Below are 19,641 nucleotides of genomic sequence, written 5' to 3' on the forward strand. Positions count from 1 at the left end.
CACCAAAACCCAGCGCGGGCTGCAAGCCACAGACCAGAGCGTAAGGGCGCCTTGATCCATGGCCGGAGCCCTTCCTCTGCCCCCACCGCCGCCGTGCTTCCCCTCTCGGCAGAGTCCGGAGCTCCTGCAAACACCACGGTCCTCCAGAGCTGCAAAGAAGACGAAGGAAAGCTCCAGGAAGAAGGAAAGCAGCCGGGGGGCTGCTGCCGGTGCAATCCAGCAGCCGTTAAGGGAGGAAGGGGCTGGCCTGGCAGCGTGCAGCGCTGTTTACCCAGGGATGTAAAGGACGGGAAAAAAACAACTGATAATAAAGGAAAAGTTGGAAAGGCTGTGAAGTGAGTTCAGGGAATGAAAAGGGAGGGAGTTTTTATGGTGTGTTTCCAGATAAAATCGGACATTTCAAAGAGTCCCTCAGCGGTGTGGCAATGTTGTGGCACGCCGAAAGCATTTATAGGATGGTTTGGGTTGGAAGGGACCCTAAAGATCATCTAATTCCCACCCCCTGCCATGGGCAGGGCCTCCCCCCCCCCCCCCGCAAAACCAGGCTTATGGGCAGCAGAATAGGCAGTTTCCTTGAAGGGTATTTCGGAAATAGGAGTTTAAAGGTTGCTGTGTGGCTCTGTGCCCACTGAAACTGGAAGAAACCCTTGAGCCAAAATGCACAGCGATCCAAAAAGACCCTTGGGGATTGTTTATCATCATCCATCCCATTGCAGGAATGCTAAATGCAGCAGTCACGCCTGGCTACTTTGGACTGGACGCTGTGCAAACACGAGTTAGAGACACAGTTGCCTTATATATATATATATATATTTTAATCTGCTCCCTACAAGTCAGATAATTGCTCGGAGGGTGTGGGCAGACCTGGCCTTTTTTTAGATTAGGCAGCCCCAGAAGTTTACTGCCACCCTTTAGCCAGACGTGATGGGAGATCGCCCGCTTCCCTTTGCACCGAATTGGACGTGTCTCGCTCGTAAACACGGCGCCTTTGCCCCAGAGGTGGTAACGCAGGGCCAGGGCATTGCCTCTTCCACCTCTCCCACCTCTTCCACCAGCAGCCGGCCTGGGGGTGCCCAGGGCAGGTGGGGAGCAGAGGGGACCCCGGCTGGGCTGCGGGCCCCTTGCCTTTGGCCACCCAGCGCTGCTGCCTTGCGCCCTGCGTCTTCCCTCTCGCACCACACCTGGCCCCGGCCCTGCCGCACCCAGCAAAGCTCAGCCCAGGTGGGAGGGACCCAGATCCCTTAAATCCAGGGCTCCCAGGGGAGTGGGGCTGTTGCAGGCTCACCCTCAGGCTGCTTTCATGAGATCGAGGTGCTGCAGCAGGAGCTGCGAGCAGGAGAGGGGACAAGCAGCTGCAGCGCAGGTACCCGCCGAGAGCTGGCTTCTGCCTTTTGCATGGCTTTTTTTTTTTCCCCAAGCCCTTTGTTTCCTTCAGCTTTCCATGCTGATGTTGTCTGTGGTTTTATCGGCTCCTCTCTTCCCTTCCGTGCCTTCTCTTCCTCCTGCTGCTGCTTTGCGTTTAGCTGTTGATGATCCTTGTGCCTTCGGAGAAATTTGGTGCAGAGATGGTAAATAAGCCCAGAAATGGTGCTGCTGCCTGAGCAGCCCCGGCCAGCAGGGACCAGGGGGTGCTCGTCCTGGCCGGGAGGGCTGCCGGCCCTCGTGTTGGTTCTTAGCGTTCAGGCTGGGGTTTTGGACCCTTATCGGCGATCTATGGCTTGATTTCATTAGCAATTACCTTCCCTATTCACCCGGAGTTGGAAGCCTATTTGGGATTTCCAGCGATGTTTGTCAGCCGTGCCTCTGTACAAGGGGCGGAGGTAGCTTGCTCCCTCTGCCTGGAGCCGCTGCAGCCTGTAGGAGCAGGGCTGGGATCGTGTGTGTGCATGTGTGCACCGCGTCCCAGCGAGGCTGCAGCGTGGTGCTGGTGAGGCTTCGGGGCAATAAAAACGCCGTACGTAGGAAGAAGCCTGCCCGGCCGGAGGCAGCGGTTTGTGTTGGGCTCAGGAGGAAAATCACTTAGCCGCGCGTGAGTCACGGGGAGAGCCGGCTGTGCTTCCGTAGCCACTGGAAGTCACCGAGGTCGAAGCGTCGCAGCTCAGCTCGGTACTGAGACGCTGTTAAACCGAGTCTGGCATTCTGGGGGTCCGTCCTCGCACGGGAGCGGAGCGTGGGGCTGACTGCAGGGATGCCGTGCACGCGGCGGTGGGGGGCGCAGCACGGCGGGGAGGGCAGCACGGCGGCTCGCGCCGCTGCCCGCATAGGCGGTGGGTGCGAGGCGTGACGCAGGGAGGGCGTCCCGGCCCACACCTGGGGCGTGGGTGCTCTTTGTCCCTGGGCCCGGGAGAGCAGCACGGAGCTCCACGAGGCTGCAGGCGCTGGGATGAGCGCGGGCACAGGGCAAAGCACAGGGTGGTGGCTGCGGGTTACGGAGCGTGGCTGCGCCTCGAGGGCAGGGGATGCAGGGCTGTACGCCTCCTGGGATGCTCCTGAGGATGTCAGGCATACAGCATCCTTCTGAATTGCTCTGCAGAGCCCAGCGTGTATCAGCTGCCGCTCTGCCCCTTCCTATAGCACCTCTGAAATGCAAGGAAACAGCCTCCCAAATGCTGCAGCTTTCATCGAAATAATGCTGCTTAAAGCAGCCCCACCAGGGGACTGCAGGGAGACTGCCCGTGGGCTCAGGGGGGGGAAAATCCTTGTTGGTGTGTCTAGAAAGTCTCATGTTCCTGTAACACATCACAGGCATTCCTAGGATTAGCTAACCCAGCCTGTTCTGAGACAGACCCCTCCTCCAGAGATGCTGTCCCTGCTGCCCCCTCCCCGAGCTTCCCGTGCCCGCCAAGAGCTGCGGGCAAACGCTCCTGGGGAGGGGGAGCAGCTCTGCGGCTCCTTCACCCTGCCCCGAGCCCCTGCCAAGGGGAAGGAGCCCTCCTGGGAGGGGAGAAGGGAGCCTGGCTGCAGGGGGGGGAGTTACTGGAGCAGCAATTTCGACACTGCTAGCAACCCCCCTCACCCCCGAGACCCCTCCGCAAGCCCCAAATGTTGCTGAAGCAGCGATGGGTTTGGGTGGTTGGCAGGGGGGGGTCACATTGGAGCGAGACCCCCTGCATTGGCAAAGGTCACACAGATGCTGTCCCCATCGCGGGGCTCCAGGGCTGATCCCACACCAGGCGCTTCTTGGGCTTCAGGGAGGCTTTTTTCTATTTTTTTTTATTTTTTTTTTTCCCTGATGAACTTCCCAATCCTTCTTATTTGAGCAAGGAAGGAGGAGGGCATTGTTTGGCAGCTGCCCCAGCTCCCTCCCGGACGGGGCGAGCTGCCCCAGCGCGGGCACCAGCTGCCTCCCGCCCGGGTGCTGCCCCCCCCCTGCGGCTGGGGGGGGGGGGTGCTCGTATTTGCTACGTGATACCTCTGCTCCCTCTGCCACACAAGCAAAACACTGCATAACCATGGCGACTGTTTTCCTCAACCTCATCAGCACACCCTGCTAATCTAGGCAATTCACCAGCAGCCCTCGTAATGAATGATTAAGCTGGGCGTAGTGAGCTCCGCAGATCCTGGGTGTCCCTTCCGCTCTTCCTGGTGGAAGTGGAGCAGCCTTGTCATCGGGAGGCTCCCAGGGCTCGCCACGTCAAGGAAAACCGCCCCGACTTGGCAGCTGGCGTGCTCTTTTGGGGGTCTCTGCTCAGACAGGGACCAGGCTTGTATGTCTTGGCTCCAAATAACCACACCGGGACATCCAGGGCCCAGCCGCGGGGCTGGGATGGAGGCGGTGGCACTGGGTATCCCCACGGAGCTCTGCACGGAGGGACCTTGCTCCACGCAGGGCACACGGGGCCCTGCTCCACGTGGCGGCCGCAGCCTGGCCGGGTGGGTTTGGGGAGCAGCGGCTGCTGCGTTGCCCGTGGGCGATGGGCTGGCCACGTGTAGGACCTTATCTCACAGCCGGGCTGTGCCCAGAGCAGCCCTGCTTGGCCGCCCCTTCCAAACCCAGCCCCACGGGTGCCCCAGCTCCGGTCCCTGTCCCCAGACCCTGAGCTCGGCTCCTTTTCAGGTCTGGGAGCTCAGCATTCACCCAGGCTCCAGGAGCTGCCCAGGCTGGGGGCGATGGCAGGACGGGGTCCCCCAGTGCCGAGGAGCACGTCCGTCTGCACCCAAACCCTGTGGCTTGTCCCCTCCATCAACGGGGGAATTCTGTTCCCAGGAGTGGAAGCTCTGCCGTTTCTCTTCTAGCTGTGCTTGTGGCCAGCTTATTTCCCTGCCCTTGCTTGCCTCGTCCTAGCCCAAGCAGCAGCGCTCCGTCCCCGGCAGCTCTGCGCAGCCAGCAAACCAGCCCTGCGCCGGGGCCGTGCCGGCTCCCCCCAGGGATCTCTGCTTGCTCCTGGAAATTCCCGGTGCCTGTGGGCAGCTCTGGCTTCCTGGTGGCCACCAGCACCCCAACGTCTCTCCTCCTTCGTTCCTCCCGGCCGAGCAGCCGGCAGCTGAGGCTCCGGGTTCTTTAACCGAGGGAAGGGGAAGGAGGAGAAATGCGGTTTGGAGGTTAATTCTGGCAGCATCAGGCACAAGGAAGATCAAAAACGCAGGGCAGGACTACAAGAGAGGAGGGAAGCTGTTGCGTGCATGCTCCTGGAACCCCCTGAGAGTCCTGGTTCATGCACGCTGCACGTTATTTCTGTACCTACTTAAATTAAAACCAGCCTTGTCTTGCGGACGCTGACTGGAGCCAGGCAGCTCTTCTCCCCCGGGGAGAATCCAATTTTTGCTCCACCGAGCTCATGTTTTTGACCTGGAATGACTCTTCCTTTTTTTATTTAACCAACTCTCCCTCCCAGCCCTGCGCCGCACCGCGCTCCTCGTGCCCATGGTGTCACGGCAAATGGAAACAAGGAGGGGGCAGGCTGCTGACCACCCGTAAACCCAATGCCTGGGGCAGAGGCAGCCCGGATAGAGAGGACGGGGGACTCTGGCCCGAGCCCCTTTTGCACCCTCTGTGCCTCCAGGTTTGAGCCCAGGACTGCTGAGGAAGAGAAATTCGCGGGTGCTGGCAGCGGGGCGGCTGTCCGGGAAGTCTGTAGCGTTAGCGCACTGTCGGTTAAAGTTCAGAGATGCTATGTGCCTAATTGGCAATTAAAGGCACGACAGCAGCCTCCCGGGGCGCTCTGCCTGCTGCCGCACAGCTCCCGTTGCAGGACACGTCATCCCTCCTCACCTTTCTCCTGACCAGCCTCCCGGTCCTGCAAATCCAACCCTCCAGAGGCTCAGGCGCACGCTGTAGGTGCTGGCTGGGAGGAGGCTAGATGGCTTCGACGCACTCTTCCCCTCCGCAGCCCTCAAAAACCTCTCCCTGCTCTTTGCAGAGCAGTCACGGGCATGACTCACGGCAGCTGCCCCGCGTGCCCGGCGCTGCCGGCAGCTGCGTTTTGCTCCTTGTCCCCTGCTCTCGGCGAGCCCCCACTGCTCAGGGTGCCCCCGCTCGTGGCGAGCAGAGGCTCCCGTGGGGCCATGCAACCCGATGAGGGCAAAGCCAGCACCAGCCCCGTCTGCGTGAGAGCGCTCGGCACCCTGCTCAGCAATTAGTCACCGCTTGGCAGGCGTGCCGGAGCGGGTGAGCGCCGCGTCCGCCGCCCACAAGCTGCCCGGCAGCGATGTGTCTCGCTCCTAATCCTCTGACTCCATCCTTAATCGATGCGAGATAACCGGGCGGATTAGTCAGCCTTTCAAGACTGGAAAGGAAAGGGCAAATATTGTAAGAGGTATAGCCCACTGTTTGCGTGCGTTACGCACCAGATCTGTGTTGGATACGAAGGGGAGAGCCCTGAGCTGTAGGGTTAGCTCATTTCTGTGATGTTTGGTCGGCAGCTCTGGACATCCCACGGGTTCTGCCCTTGCCAGGGATCACTGAGGCTGGAGGAGCAGGGAATTTGCTCAGCTTTTGTCACTGAGCACCGTTGTGCTGTATTTTGGCTGCCACGGTGAGGACGGAGGAGGCTGGATGGGTTTTCTCACCCCGAGACAAAAGCATGAGGTTCCCCCAGCACATTTGGCGGCAGTGAGTTTTTGCAGAACAGGGAATTAAAAATACTTTCAATCTAAAACGAGGCCAGAGAGCATTCAGAACATGATAGCAAACACTCCCAGAGCAGCTCCCTGACTGAGGAAGCCCCACACGCAGCCCTGGGGGGCTCGGCTCGTGGCGTCCCAGCAAAGAAAACCGCAGCCTCGATTCACACCCACCCGCAGAGCATCGCTTCGGCAGGCAGCGCCATCCTGCCGGCCTGCTGTGAGCCTCCCTGGCGTGGCTGGGGGCTCGCTCCCTACCCTCACCTCTTCGGGTGGCTTCCGAGAGCCAGGACCCCTTGCCGGGGCCGTCGGGCTGATGCTGCGTTTCGTTCCTCACCAAGAAAACAAGAGCTGCGCCACTAAAGCAGAAGGCGTTTAGTTTTTAAGGCTGCTGAATCCTGAAAAGCTGTTGCAAATTAAACCTCCTTGCACTTGCCCAAATGTGCCGTGACACCGCAAGCGGAGGGCTGGAAGGGAGTGGGAAAGCGAGACCAGCGTGGCTTGTTTTCCTCCGAGCGGGATTCCAGGTTCGCGCTCCAAATCCCCGCTTTTATAGACTTTTCCACTGAAGTCGGCTCCTGCCCTGGGCATGCCTTGTGTAACCGCTCTCTCTCTGCATTCCTCAGATTCTTCTGCTGCTGGAGACGCTGGGCTGAGGGAGAGCCCCGAGGTCCCTGGGGGAGACGGGCACGTGGAAGCGCACCCCGAGCTCGGAGACGCGGAGAAGGAGGAGGAGGAGGAGGTTTCCCCTGGACTCAAAGCTGCCAAAGCCACAGCACCGAGCCATGTCACAGGTCATCCAAAACCACGTGCTGCGCGTTGGCCAGACCGTGCACATCCCCTCGGGGGAGGACAGCAAGCGCCTGCACGCGGCGGGGTACGCGGGCTGCTCCGCGCTGCCGACATCGTACTGCTACTACTCGACGGGTGCCTGGGCTGACCCCAAGGTTGTGGGGTGCCCTAAGGGACGCCTGATGCCTGGCGGGGGGCTGTATGGAGCCCACTCGGCGCTGGAGCACTCAGCTGGTGCTCAGGGGCAGCAGGAGGCCTCCCTGGAGCAAGCCGGGGTCCCTCGCCAGCCGCAGCAGCAGCAGCAGGGGGACGCCGGCACGGAGCCTGACGCGCACCTCAGCTCTCCTACCTTGGACATTTCAATAGAGAGCCTCAACAAGCTGATCCTAGAGATCGATCCAACCTTCCAGCCGCTCACGTGCAAGCCGGTGAAGGACACGGCCCAGCCTGCTTCCCAAGGGGATGTCACGGCCACCAAGAAGCACGACCCGGAGGTGATAGGTGAGGCAAGAGGCGATGCCGGCGCGGCGGGGCCATCAGGGCTCAGACCTTGTGAGAGCTGCTCACGAGAGGTCCGTGGGAAGGGCTGGCCGCAGGGCATGGTGATGTCCCCCTGTCCCCAGAGGGATCGGTGTTGTGTGGGTGTGCTGCGTCCTGGCATCAGGGCTTGGTGTCAAGGAGGACAGGCTGGGTACCCCGCTTCGGTCTGATCGCTTCTGAAAGGTCTCTTGTCCAGCTAGCTCAACAGGAGCCGAAAGAAACTGGGGAGAACAGCCTTTAATCCAACCTGATGTTTGTTTCCCTGTGTTTGGAGAAAACATTTCTCGTAGTAAATGGGGCCTGCGGCTCTCAGAAAGCTCCTGGTACAGGTTACTGCCATCGGGGACCAGAGATGGGCCCTGACCGCGGGAGGTGGTGTCTGTACGTGCCCGACCTCGCAGCAGAGCCCCACTTCTACAGAAGGGCAGCGGAGCCTTTCCCTGGGTCACACCGGACCCGTGGGACATGAGGCTTTGAAGCCAGATTTCCAAAGCCCCAGGCTAAGCTACCGATGGTTACACAACCATCCTAGTTAAATGTTCCTCGTCCTTTTGCCAGGGAAATTCTTTCTCCAGGGCTTGTGCACTCCTCCGGCAGCATGCCTGGCGTGCACAGCGCAGAACGGCAGCAGCACAGGCACCCACCTCTTGCTGCTCTCATGCCTGGGTGCTTTGTGAGCACTTTTGCATCGCTGCCATCCCCACATCCCAAGCTGTGCCGAGTGCTGTGGCTCCTGCCGTGCCTCCCCTGCAGTGCGTGAGCCACCCGGAGCACCGTGCACAAGGTGACCCAAGCAGACAGCGAGCTGCATGCTGCTGCTCACATTCTGGTGTACCGGCTGCTGGAGCACACATCTGGGATGTGTTTCCGTGCCTGAAGATACACTCTGGCTGCCTCTGGAAAGCCTGATTGCCCAGCCGTGTCTTTATACGCCAAAATACCCTGAGAATCTGTCTGCAGCCCTCGTTCCAGAGAAAGGTCGAACGAGAGGATGTTAAAGACATGGAAAAAAATGTTCTGTTCTCCCTGATCCCTCGTGGCAACTCCTGCACGAGGAATGTGGGGTTGGGGGAGGACAAGGTGCATGACATCGGGTGCAGTGAACTCCAGCTCGGGGCAGCCGATAAGCCGGAGCCTGGCGGTGGGAGCATGGTGCGGGGCTTGGGCGTTGCTGAAGCAGCTGCAGACTGTGCCTCCTGCTCTGCCGAGACACAAGGGCTGGCCTTGTAGATAAAGTGTGGTGACAAAGTGCAAGTTCAGCCCTTTGCTCCTCCAACGAGCACTTGGAGGAGACCTGGATGCATCTCCACGATGCATCGCGCTCGGGGGCTGCCATCCGAGCAGCTCAGCAGGTAGCGTGCTGGTGGTTTTGAAAACCTGGCTCCGAGTGTGGGACTGAACATCTGGAAACTTGGCCCTGAACTCGGTGGGAAAAGCCTCCCTTCAGCTTTCATTTTCTTTTTTTTATGTGGACTTCCCGGTGCTGCATTGCATCCCTGGCAGCCGGGGGAGCGCCTGCGGTGCCCATGCATGCGCTGCTGCCCCCTTCTCTCTGGGCTCCTGCCTCTGTGTCCCCCCAGCCTGGCAGAGGGGAGGACAGAACTCGATCGGTTGATGCAAGGGCTGGCAGGAGGCTGACGGTGCCCAAGGATATAGGAGAGGGCTTTGCTCTTCTCTGCTGTTTCCATAACAGACGCTGCAGCAATTCCCAGCAGTCGTCAGTTGCCTCTGGTGCTCACCCCTCGCTGGAGAACTGGGGAGCAATCCTCCCGGCTCGCGTGACAGCCAGCCTTGGTGCTGCTGGTGCTTTTTGCCACTCCCTGATGCTGAAAAACTTGCCAAGATCCTGATCAAATATTTGAGGTTTAGCCACACCTGATAAGCAGGAGCCTTGGCAGGAGGCACGGGGCCCCGCGAGCCCAGCGCGGAGGCGTTTCGGTTTTAATTTCTTTAAAGTGCAATGAAAAGCCTCATTTATTTTCCCCTTTTGAGGGAGGCTTTGACAAAAAGTGTCCGGCCAGGAGCCTACAGTACATGCTTGCAGTACGTATGCTACGTATACTATGCATATGTACTATGCTTTTCCTGCTTTTTTTTGGTGCTCCTCGCATCACGCAGCAGCGGCAGCGCTGGGCGAGCTGGAGCGCAGGGCAGCGGCGAGGCACGGAAACTCCGCTGCTAGGAGCAGTTCTTCAGTGCTGCAGCAAAATGGATTTTCCCTCTCCAAGAAAGGGCGCGGGGAGCCTTCCCGAGCCCCACGGCGGAGCAGGATCCGGGAGCTGCAAACAAAGCCGGGCACGTTCAGACCAGACGCGAGGCGCGCGCCGCTAGCGGGGAATGTGACGCACCCGGGAGCACCCTCCCTGGGCGGGCGGCGCGCTCGCCATCGCTGCGAGCCCCTAGAGCACGGCTGCGCGTGTCTCTTGCTAAAAGCCCCCTCCGAGCTCAGCCAGAAGTGACAGCCTTGTGCGGGGAAACCTGTGCGAAAAGCCCTGTGCAGAGAGCCCTGAATTATTCACGACATTTCCCTCTCGGCTTAAAAGCAACCAGCCTGAGCGCAACCTGCAGAGCCTGGGGTGAGCCCAAGCCCTTCGAACCACATCGCCCTCGACAAGCAGCCCCTTGCTGGGGGCTGCTGCTGTTATATGCCTTAGTTTACCTTCTCTCCTTTCCACTCTGCGCACCATCGGCAAAAACAAAGCAGTTTGAAGCCCTGGTGATGCACAGAGGTGTATGGCGGGGGTACATGTGCCAGAATAGCGTGGTGCAGGGCTCTGCTCACCCTAGGGCTCAGCACATCCATGGCTGCCGTGCATCAGGGCGCAGGAGCTGGGCTTCCCCTTCTGGCTGTGAGCTTTTGCTGAAGGTCTCGGAGCACGCGGAGCTCCATCAGATGTGTTGCTTTTAAATAAAGGCAAGCAAAGGGGCTAGGAGACGCGCTGCCAGCCTGGCCAGCCGTCCCATCGTCTCCTCCACATAGCAAAGCTTTGGAGCTTTCCACGGGTGAGCAGGGCCAGGCAGGACGGGCACCCCCCGAGCCTCATGTCACCCCGGGGAGCAGCCAGATGTTTTTCCCTTGAGTCAGGTACAAACGGAGCGGCTGCCGGAGGAAACACCCGCCGCCCACGGCAGGTCTCGGCAAGCGCCGGCGTGCGCTCCCGGCGAGGGGGGAGCTGCGCGGGCAGACGTGGCCGCACGTAACCCGTCCTGCAGCCCGCCAGCACCTGGGTGGGTGGGACGCCCCGGTTGGGTGTCGGGGCAGAAATCGGCCCTCATCGGGTCTCAGCAAAGTCCAGCGTTGGTCTGTGCCTCCCGTAGAGGCAGCCATGCGGTGCGCAGGGGGGGGGGGGGCAGCACCTCGGCACCCCCTGGGGATTGTGAACCGGAGCCAAAATGAACAGGGAGATGAACAGAGAGGTGTGTAACGAACCTTACTCGAGCACTGAATCATTAACAGCCTCCTCTTTCTGCCTCCAGACATTAAATACATCGAGATGACACCAGCCAGAGCCAAGTGTACCGAGGTGCTGCAGGGCTCCTCCAGCCCCTTCTCCAGGTCCCCCCAGAGCAACGGCTTCCTGGCCCCAAAAGGGGCACCCAGAGGCAACTACACGAACGGCAGCGTCGTTTTCTCCAGCCCAGCAGGGCCCGAGAGCCCCCGGTTGGCCCCCCCAGGCTGGGCTGGCTTCCAGAGCTGCGGCAAAGCCTCCGAGAGCATCGCCGTGCCCCTGCACTGCACGGCCGGCCAGCAGGACAGCATCTCCTACGGCCCTGGCTCGCTCGGCACCTCGCCGGGCTTTGACAACTTGCTGAAGCCCGTGCACGTGGTGAGGGCTCAGCAGAGGATCAGCGGGGTCTCGCAGCTCTCCATGAGCCCCAGCTCGGACACCAGCTACGTCTTTGGGAGGTGAGCGCAGCCTCGCGGCCCTGTCCCGGGCTGGTGATGGGGATGGAAGCGGCAGGGGGATGGTACCCGAGTCCTGTTTCCCGAGACCTTTTCCCACCTCGGGGTGGGAGCTGACACCCAGCAGGGCTGGCGTGTGGTCTCTGGGCTGCTCCGTGCATCACCCCCCAGCCCAGCAGCCCCCCCTGATGGCCTTCACTCTGTCTCCCCCCTGCAGCAGCACCCACTCGCTCCACAACGATGACTCCGATGCCGCCTGCCCGTCCCCTGCTGGCTCCATGGGCAGCCCCCAGCCGTCGTCCCCGGGCATCAGGTCCCCCTCTGGAGAACCTTTCACCCTGGCTTCCCACCAGCCTAGGGCAGCCTGCTTCACCAAAACCAACGCCTGCCTGTCCCAGAAGGGGCAGGCCAGCAGCTGCCCCCCCTCCATCCTCACCTCAGCAGCCGACATCCCCGTGCTGCTGGTGAACGGGTGCAGGGAACAAGGAGATGAGTCCCCCCGGCTGACCGCAGCCTCCCCGGCCTCCACCAAGCAGATCTCCCCTCCCAGCCTCAGCCCAGCCTCGGGGCTCGGCGGCCTGAACAACGCGCTGTCGGCACCAGCGCTCTCCTGCGTCTCCGACAGTAAGTCCCCCCTGCCGTGGGGCAGCTCCTGGGGGGGGGGGAAAGGAGCCCTAAAGCTGCCAGAAAAGAGGGATAAAAATGCTGATTTCAGCTCTGTGGGTGATGGACATGAAGGACACGAGGTCCTTGCTGGAGCTGGAGAGCCTCAGAGTATCCCCGTGGGGTTGCCGGGCTCTGCGGGGGTCTCCAGCTCTTTGGTGACCATGCACCCGCCGTGGGGTTCCTCCCGTCAGCATCGTGGGGCAGGATCTGGTCAGCTGGAGGCGATGTGGATGCACTTATTCATAGCAGCTGAGAGCGAGGACCATAATTCTGTCATTTCGTGCTCGTTTGTGGGCCCGGAACGGGCAGGGAGGAGGGGTCAGGGTTCCAGTTCGCTCTGGGGGACATCTGAAGATACCGAGGTTTATAAGGTCCCTCATTCAGGGGCAGAAAATAGGGCTATTGTGCTCCGGAGGAGATTAGCAGAGGCGGCTCTCAGGGCAGAGGGTTTTAATTGGGATTCTCATGGGAAAAGCAGGAGAGCTTTGCGGGTCAGATCCTCCGTGGGTGTAAATCCTCATGGTCCAGCGGACTTCTGGGCAGCCTGGTGCAGCCGGGAGGATTCATCTGCTGCCTCTCCACGCTCCACCATGGCCTGCCAAGGATAATTACATGGAAATGAATCATTCTGAGGAAGCTCAGACCGAGAGGATTGAAAATCCGCTTCAGCCCTTGCCAGCTCGAGGGAGAAATCCCTCTGCCAGGGCTCGGCCCTTCTCAGCGGCGTCCGCTGTGAAGGTCCTCGGGTCCCCAGCTCTGCCTCCCGTCTCTTGCAGGTCCCCTCGGGGCTGGCCAGCCGACCATGAAGTTTGTGATGGACACGTCGAAGTACTGGTTCAAGCCGAGCATAAGCAGGGACCGAGGTGAGGCGGCGAGCCTGGGGCAGCCCCGCACCCAGCGCTCCCCAGAGGAGCTCGGCTCTCGCCCCACGGTGACTCGGGGATGAACCCCGAGTGCCCTGGGGGTGCTGGGCATGGAGAGAGCCCCGATGGGTCTGGGGGGCTCAGAACCCCCCTGCGTGCCCCTGAAGTCCAGAGAAAGCTGCCTGGCCATCCTGCCTGGCAGGGCAGATTGTTTCTGGAGCTACCAGGAACAAGTCCCCATGGGAGCTCAGCAGGGCGCACAGAGCAGGGCGCACAGAGCAGGGCGCACAGAGCAGGGCACGGGGGTCCCATTCTGCTCCGCTGAGCCCCCTTTGGTGCTTTGACAGCAATCCAGCTGCTGAAGGACAAGGAGCCGGGCACATTCGTTGTGCGGGACAGCACGTCGTACCGGGGCTCCTTCGGGCTGGCCATGAAGGTTCCCGGCTCTCCATCCAGCAGCCAGACAGGTACAGGGGCTCCCTCGGGATGGTGGGGATGCATACGGGGGTTGAACCAAAATGAGCCCAGCTCTGCAGTGCTGAAACAAGCCCAAAAGCTGCAGGACATGGCTGGGTGAGATGCAGGCAGCAGGATCTGTGCCTGCCCATCTCCTCCCTGTGCCAGCACCAGCTGCGGGCACCCTGGGGACCCCGGGACGGGCAGGGGTGCAGCGGCCGCGCTCACACCGGCGCTGACGCTCTCCTCAATGTCACTCGAAGGCGAGGACAGCAGCGAGCTCGTCCGGCATTTCCTCATCGAGTCGTCGGCCAAAGGGGTGCACTTGAAAGGAGCCAGCGAGGAGCTTTGTATTTCGGTAAGGACGGGGCCATCGCCGGGAGCGGGGCTGTGCTGCACGCCAAGCCCACGGGGGTGGGGGAGAGCCCTCGTCCTTCACCGTGATGCCCCCAGGCAGATCTCCTGCACCCTGCTCCCTCCTCCTGCGGTCTCTGGGGCGCTGCTGCCAGGGTTTGCATGGGTGGGGGATCGGTGGCGCGCGGCCCTGCTGACGGGCAGCTCTGTGTTGCAGGGAGCCTCTCCGCCTTCGTGTACCAGCACGCCATCACCCCGCTGGCGCTGCCCTGCAAGCTCTGCATCCCCACTCGAGGTAAGCCACCGAGGCACAGGATGCTGCGGGAGGGGGGGGTGACCCTCCGTTAATTGCTTTAAGCAGTGCTAGGCTCCTGAGTCCCTTGTGGAAGAAGGAATTTCGGCAATGAAACTTTGACCTGCGGATGTCAGAGCTCCCGTTTGTTGTCCGTGCAGATCTCGCTGATGAAGACAGCCCTGACTGCGCCCCGGAGCCCACGCTGTCCCTGCTAAAGAAATCTGCTGGTGAGGAAAGGAGCAGGTGCCGGTGGCCATGGGACGGTTGAGCTGACAGTAGTTCAAGCTCTAGGCATGCACACATTGGGTTTAGTCCCCACGTATCAAACACCGACCTCTGTTTTTGGGCATCAGCTCTAACAATGCTCACAGCTGGAGCTGAAAAGCCATCGCTGCAAACCAGCCGGCATCCCAGTGCTCTGTTATGATGCCTCTCTCCTGGCTTCATCACCAGGCTGGAGATGCTGCGGCTTTTCTTCACGTCCTCAGCTCGTGGGCCTGCAAGGCAACCTGATCTTTATAAACAAAGGACAATTTTTGTCCTCGTGACAGTGAAGCAAAGCTTGCAAAGGCAGTTCTCGAGCTCCCGAGGCTCATAAAAGACCCCAAAGCCTCTTAAATTAGCCCAGTTTTAAGCAGCCCCTGATTTCTAAGCCTCTCTCCTGATTGCCTTCAACTGGGGCACTGAACATCTGGAGTTTCTCAGGGAGGGCCCAGGCATTTCGGGGCTGCTGAGAGCCACTGTAGGGTTATGTTGATGCGGGACATCGTGGGAGAGGTGCAGGGGGCAGAGGTCCGGGGTCTCTGCGGCCCCAGGGTGCACAGAGCCCAGCAAGGGGGGGCTGCAGGTGAGGACAGAACCACGGGGAGGACGCGGCGCCGACGGGTCACGGCGCAGTCACGGGAATCGGCAACGGCTTTGTTTTGCTGGAAATTCTGGAAAATCAGTTGGCAAGCTGCAAAGTTTAGTTTGACCCAGAACAGGGCCTTTCAACAGCGCAATCAGCCCGAAATGTCATGTTTTAGGTTGGCCTTAAGCTGTTAGCTGGCTTGGGGTACTTCTGCTTTTCATTAAAGGAAATATGTAATAAACAGAAAAAAAAGAAAAAAAGAAAAAAGCCAAATCTGACATTTAGAAACCAGAAATTAAATACTCTGACTTTTAAAACAATTAGTACAAAGGATTAGAGTAAACCAGAATAAACTCGTGGAGAATTTCTGAGTCACCCCATCTTTCGTTTGCATCGCAACAAATCCGACCCAGGAGCGTCGGCCCTGCTCTGCAGGACGGCGCCTCCGTGCTGGGCACGGGGAAATGCTTGGGGGGGATGTGGGGGGATGCAGTCCCGTGCTGAGCCCTCTCCTCGCTGTCCCTGCAGAGTGCAACGTCCTGTACCTCAGATCGGTGAGCATGGAGACGCTGGCAGGGGCGCCGGCCGTCCAGAAGGCCATCTCCTCCACCTTCGAGCTGGAGACGCTGCCCACGCCAACCCTCGTCCACTTCAAAGTGACGGAGCAGGGCATCACGCTGACGGACATCCAGAGGAGGTAAGGGCTGCCGCCGCCAGGAGCAGGGGCAGAGGTGGCCGGCGCACGGCAGCGCGGCTCCCTCTCCGCGCACACCGCCGCCGAGCTGCCAGCTCGCCGCTTTGCAGCGTGCCCAGAAAATCTGGCCCGCTAGGACAGACCCGTGTTGCAATCGCGGGCTGGATTGGCCCCTGTGTTTGTAGCAGGAATCGCGGGCTGGATTGGCCCCTGTGTTTGTAGCAGGGAGCACGAAGCTGCTCCAAATGCAGCTGGTGGCGGTGGTCCAGGGGTCCAGGGGCTGCGCCCCAGATGCTTTCTGCCAGCCCCCCCCCCCCCGGAGAGGTGCTTGGATATGCACGTGCCCACTTCTCCCCCCGGCTTTGCTGGGCCGTTTCCTAACGCCACGCTCTCCTCTGTCCCCGCAGGGTGTTTTTCAGGAGGCACTACCCCTTGGCCACCGTCAGGTTTTGCGGGATGGATCCCGAGAACAGAAAGTGAGTGTCTGAGAGGGGCAGAGCGGGGCGAGCCCCCCGGCAGGCACGGCCCTGCAGCCCCCCACGCGGGTGGAAATGAGTTAAGTGTCGCTTTTCTGAGCAAACCCCGTTCTCTCGTCCCTCCAGGTGGCAGAAGTACTGCAAGTCCTCCAGGTGAGAGCTGCCTTGTGCAAGGCCGAGCGGGGGCACCCGACCCTGGGCAGCCGCAGGACCCGCGCTTACAAAACGGGGTTGGGGGGGCGATGAAATGTGGTGGAGGGCTGAGATGTGGGACAGGGAGGAGGCTCTGGCTTTGCTCTGCAGGGTGAGGTGGGGGGCTGGGCCACGCCGCTGGGCTCTGCACCCCCTGAATGGGACCCCCCCCACCCAAGCCCCCTGCCCTAACCAGCGGCTCGCTTGCTCCGGGCTCAGGAAGTGAGCTTATATCTGGCTCTACCTTGCGCTCGAGCAACGTTTCACAGCCGGGGGAAGCCTTGCCAGAAATGCTTCTCCCGGCTGTTTTTCTTCCAAGCAAACGTGATTGGGGAGCGGGCCAAGGCGGAATTGCTGGAGCCGGGATCCGCGCGGTGGCCAGGGCCGCTCGGAGCGTGTGCCTCTGGATCCCTGGATGCGAGCTAAAGGCATCTCCCTCTCCTTTTGCCCAGGATCTTTGGGTTCGTGGCCAAAAACCAGACGGATTCGGAGAACCTGTGCCACCTGTTTGCAGAGTACGACCCCGTGCAGCCGGCGTCGCTCGTCATCGACCTGGTCAGCAGGCTGCTGCCGGGCCTGTAGGGGACGGAGAGTGGGGACACTGCGGGCTGGCGGTGCCCCCGCGCCGCTGCGCTGCTTCCTCGCCTCGTGCCGCCTGCAGGCTGCATTTCACTCTTATTTATACGTTTGGTCACGTTGAGATCTCGGGTAAAGACTTTGTCCTGCGTTGGGCTCGGGTGTTTTCCCCTGCCCCCCCCGCCCCCCCCAGGCATCCAACGGGAGCAGTGCGCAGAGCTGTGCCCCTCCGGGAGCGAGGGGTGAAGCAGGCAGCAGCGCTCGCCTTCCCAAAATTGATGCCACCAAAGGGGGACAGGGGACACCAGGACAGGACCAGGAGCGTCCCCAGATGGAGCTGAGCTCCCAGCGCAGCAGACTCAGTCTTCATGTCCCCTCCCCATGGCGAGGGGAGGTCTGCGGGGCCCCCCCGTGACAGTAGAGCAGCTTCAGGAGGCAGCTCTGCAAGTCGAAGTGCATGAAATCACCGAGCCCGGCCGAAAAGTCCTGCTTCCCTCAAGGACTCAGCAGCACTGACGGGCAGGAACGTCAGCCCAGCAGGGATTTGCCTGCTGCTGGTAAATTCTCTTTGCCTTTTTTTTTTGCAAAGCGAGAGCTTCCAGGCCACCTCAGCACCGCGGCGGGCTGAGAAGTAAATGTTGACATTTTCATGACAGTAAAACGTTGGGGTTTTTGGAAGTGACCTGCCTGAATTCGGGCCAGATCCTCGGATGACGTAAATTGGCGCAGGGCTGTGGAAGTCGGTGCTGCTGTGATTTACACCAGCTGAGGCTTCAGCTCCTGCCGCGGCGGTGGAGCAGGGTGGCTCCGAGCCCACCACGTAATCGTCTCCCCCAGCAGTTGCTTCCCCGGTCCCTCTTCCCTGTGCTAATTTCAGAGCGTGTACTAAGCGACCCCGCTCAGGGGTGGTGTCAATAAACCAGAGGTTTGTTTATCTGACCGCAGTCACTACACTTCAGCAGCCGAAAAATGTATTCTGCTGCCTTACGGTGCCCAGCCCATGTGCGTATTGCTCATAAAAAAAGCCTTGCCATCCTCCAGCAGGACTTTGAAACGGCGTCCAGCTGAACGGGCAGAGGTGAACGTAGCTGTAGGAGTGATGAGAGCTGCAGAGTGGGATGGGGGGGGAAACCAAAGGCTTTGGCACCCCCAGCTGTGCGCGTGGCCGAGCCCTGAGCAACCCGTTCGGCCCCCAAAACCATGCAAATATCAACGTAAAGGTTTAAGTGCAATAGCCCCGGGATGCTCGGTGCTGTTGTGCGTCCCTCAGCTCCTCCTCCTGCCCTCACCACCCCCCAAAACTCCAGCACCCCCGGAAGGGCTCAGCAGTGCAGGATGGGACCCGCTGCAGTGCGGGCAGCTGCCAGCAAGGGGCCCCAGCATGATTCTGTCCGTCCGTCCGTCCGTCTATCCTGCCCATCAGCCGGGAGCCATAAAGGGCCGAGCCACCGGTTCTTGCCGAGCTGTTTTCATTAAGCTGCTCTTAATTACGGCGGTGACTGCTCACCCCCGGGACCCCGTGCTCGGTTATGCAACCTGCAGCTGAGCACCGCTTTAATTCCTTGTATTTATTGCTGTGCTGCTCGCGACGGCAACGATAAGCACAAGGGGAACAGGGAGATTCAAAGGCTTTGGCTCCAAACGGCTCCAAATATGAGCTCTGCTGCTCCGTCGCCGCCAAGCCGGGCCCCCTCCGCTCCCCTTTCATCCCAAATCCCAGCTCTGCACGACTCCAGTAACAAACCTGGGGGGTTTATCGGCTTTCTGGGGGAAGGGGGCATGGGCTGCTTTGCCCCATTCAAACCCAGATCACTCGGGGACAGGAGCAGGCCTGGCTCCAGGCACCATCTTCCACACGTGGAATTTTTCCTTCGCTGAAAACCCTTTTCCAGGGAAGCGCAGCGGGAGCACGGGCCCGGGCGCTGCAGGGGGAGTTCAGCCAAAACCACCTGGATTTAGGGGAAAAAAAAAACAAACAATTCTCTGAGCTCCTCATGGTTTCCAAAGTTTGTCCCGGGCTTCCTGGAAGCGCAGCTCTGGGTTTTGGTTCCTGGGTCCGGTTCCAGCCGTTTTGTAACGAATCCAGACCCCGTCCTGGCTGCGGCTGCGGGTTTCTACCAGCGGTCCCTGGCGCACGATGCTCAGCGCGTGGCCGGGCTGTCCCCGGCGGTGGGGACAGGATCACCCCGTGCCCACATGGGGGTGACACTCGGAGCCCTGATGCAGCTTCTCGGCGGTAGCGGGGCAGCTGCTGGGGATTTCTGTGCAGAAACATCCTCGCCCTGTGCGGGTTGGGAACGGGGAGCAGGAGCCAGGGGCTGGATGGGGCCAGGCTCGGGGTGTAATCTGCAAAGGACGGCAAAGCTTTTGATTTCTAACAAAAGTCCATGTGCTCCCAGCTGGTCTGATTCCTTTTCCCCCTCTAATTGCTCCAAACAAGGCTTTAAGTGAAGGAACAGCCTAACGCAGCTTTGGAGATGGAGCCGCTGGCACGGGGACGGGGCAGGAGGCTCCCCAGCGCCCCGCGGCCGCCGCCAGCTCTGTCCCAGGGGTGTCCGACGGGCTGTCCGTCCGTCCAGATGTGTGGGGAAGGGGGGGGGGGACTGCCTCCAGCTGCTGCAGGCGGAGAATGGCTGCACCCCAGGGGTCCCCAACACTCGTGGAGGGTGTGGGAGCATTCGGGAAGGGGCAAAGCCGCAGGGCACGGACAAGCCCCAAAGGAGAGCCGTGGCCGCAGCCGTGCCGGCGCTGGGCTGGGGCGCTGGGCCGGGCTCCAGGAGCGCTGGCGTCTTCCCTGGTCCGGCTGCCGATCTGCTGCGCCAGCAAATTACAGCGCTCGCTCGTCCGCCTTGGCTGCAGACAGCCCCAGGGCTCCGGTGTTTGCACAACCCGAGCACCGCGGCCACGCAGCCCCGGCAGG

At 60.9% G+C, this 19,641-nt stretch overlaps 1 protein-coding gene across 1 annotated transcript; it reads left to right on the forward strand.

Annotated features, from left to right (window-relative positions):
- The first annotated feature begins 873 nt into the window (after nucleotides 1-873).
- TNS4 (tensin 4) lies at nucleotides 874-17,655 on the forward strand. Its single transcript, XM_066981683.1, has 13 exons — nucleotides 874-1,363; nucleotides 6,690-7,356; nucleotides 10,873-11,302; nucleotides 11,517-11,923; nucleotides 12,742-12,828; nucleotides 13,176-13,295; nucleotides 13,548-13,634; nucleotides 13,856-13,933; nucleotides 14,092-14,160; nucleotides 15,312-15,480; nucleotides 15,885-15,953; nucleotides 16,080-16,106; nucleotides 16,598-17,655. The coding sequence occupies exons 2-13, from the start codon at nucleotides 6,849-6,851 to the stop codon at nucleotides 16,725-16,727; spliced, it is 2,181 nt and encodes a 726-aa protein (XP_066837784.1). The 5' UTR covers nucleotides 874-1,363; nucleotides 6,690-6,848; the 3' UTR covers nucleotides 16,728-17,655.
- The last annotated feature ends 1,986 nt before the right edge of the window (nucleotides 17,656-19,641 follow it).

This window comes from Anser cygnoides, chromosome 22 (genome assembly GCF_040182565.1).
Source record: "Anser cygnoides isolate HZ-2024a breed goose chromosome 22, Taihu_goose_T2T_genome, whole genome shotgun sequence".
Lineage (NCBI taxonomy): Eukaryota > Metazoa > Chordata > Aves > Anseriformes > Anatidae > Anser > Anser cygnoides.

Bases quoted from the DNA above. Each gene is read 5' to 3' on its own strand.
- TNS4 (XM_066981683.1), top strand. From the start codon at position 6,849: ATGTCACAGGTCATCCAAAACCACGTGCTGCGCGTTGGCCAGACCGTG. The intron at 12,829-13,175 runs GTGAGGCGGCGA...GTGCTTTGACAG, and splicing joins GAGCATAAGCAGGGACCGAG to CAATCCAGCTGCTGAAGGAC. The intron at 13,635-13,855 runs GTATTTCGGTAA...TCTGTGTTGCAG, and splicing joins AGGAGCCAGCGAGGAGCTTT to GGAGCCTCTCCGCCTTCGTG.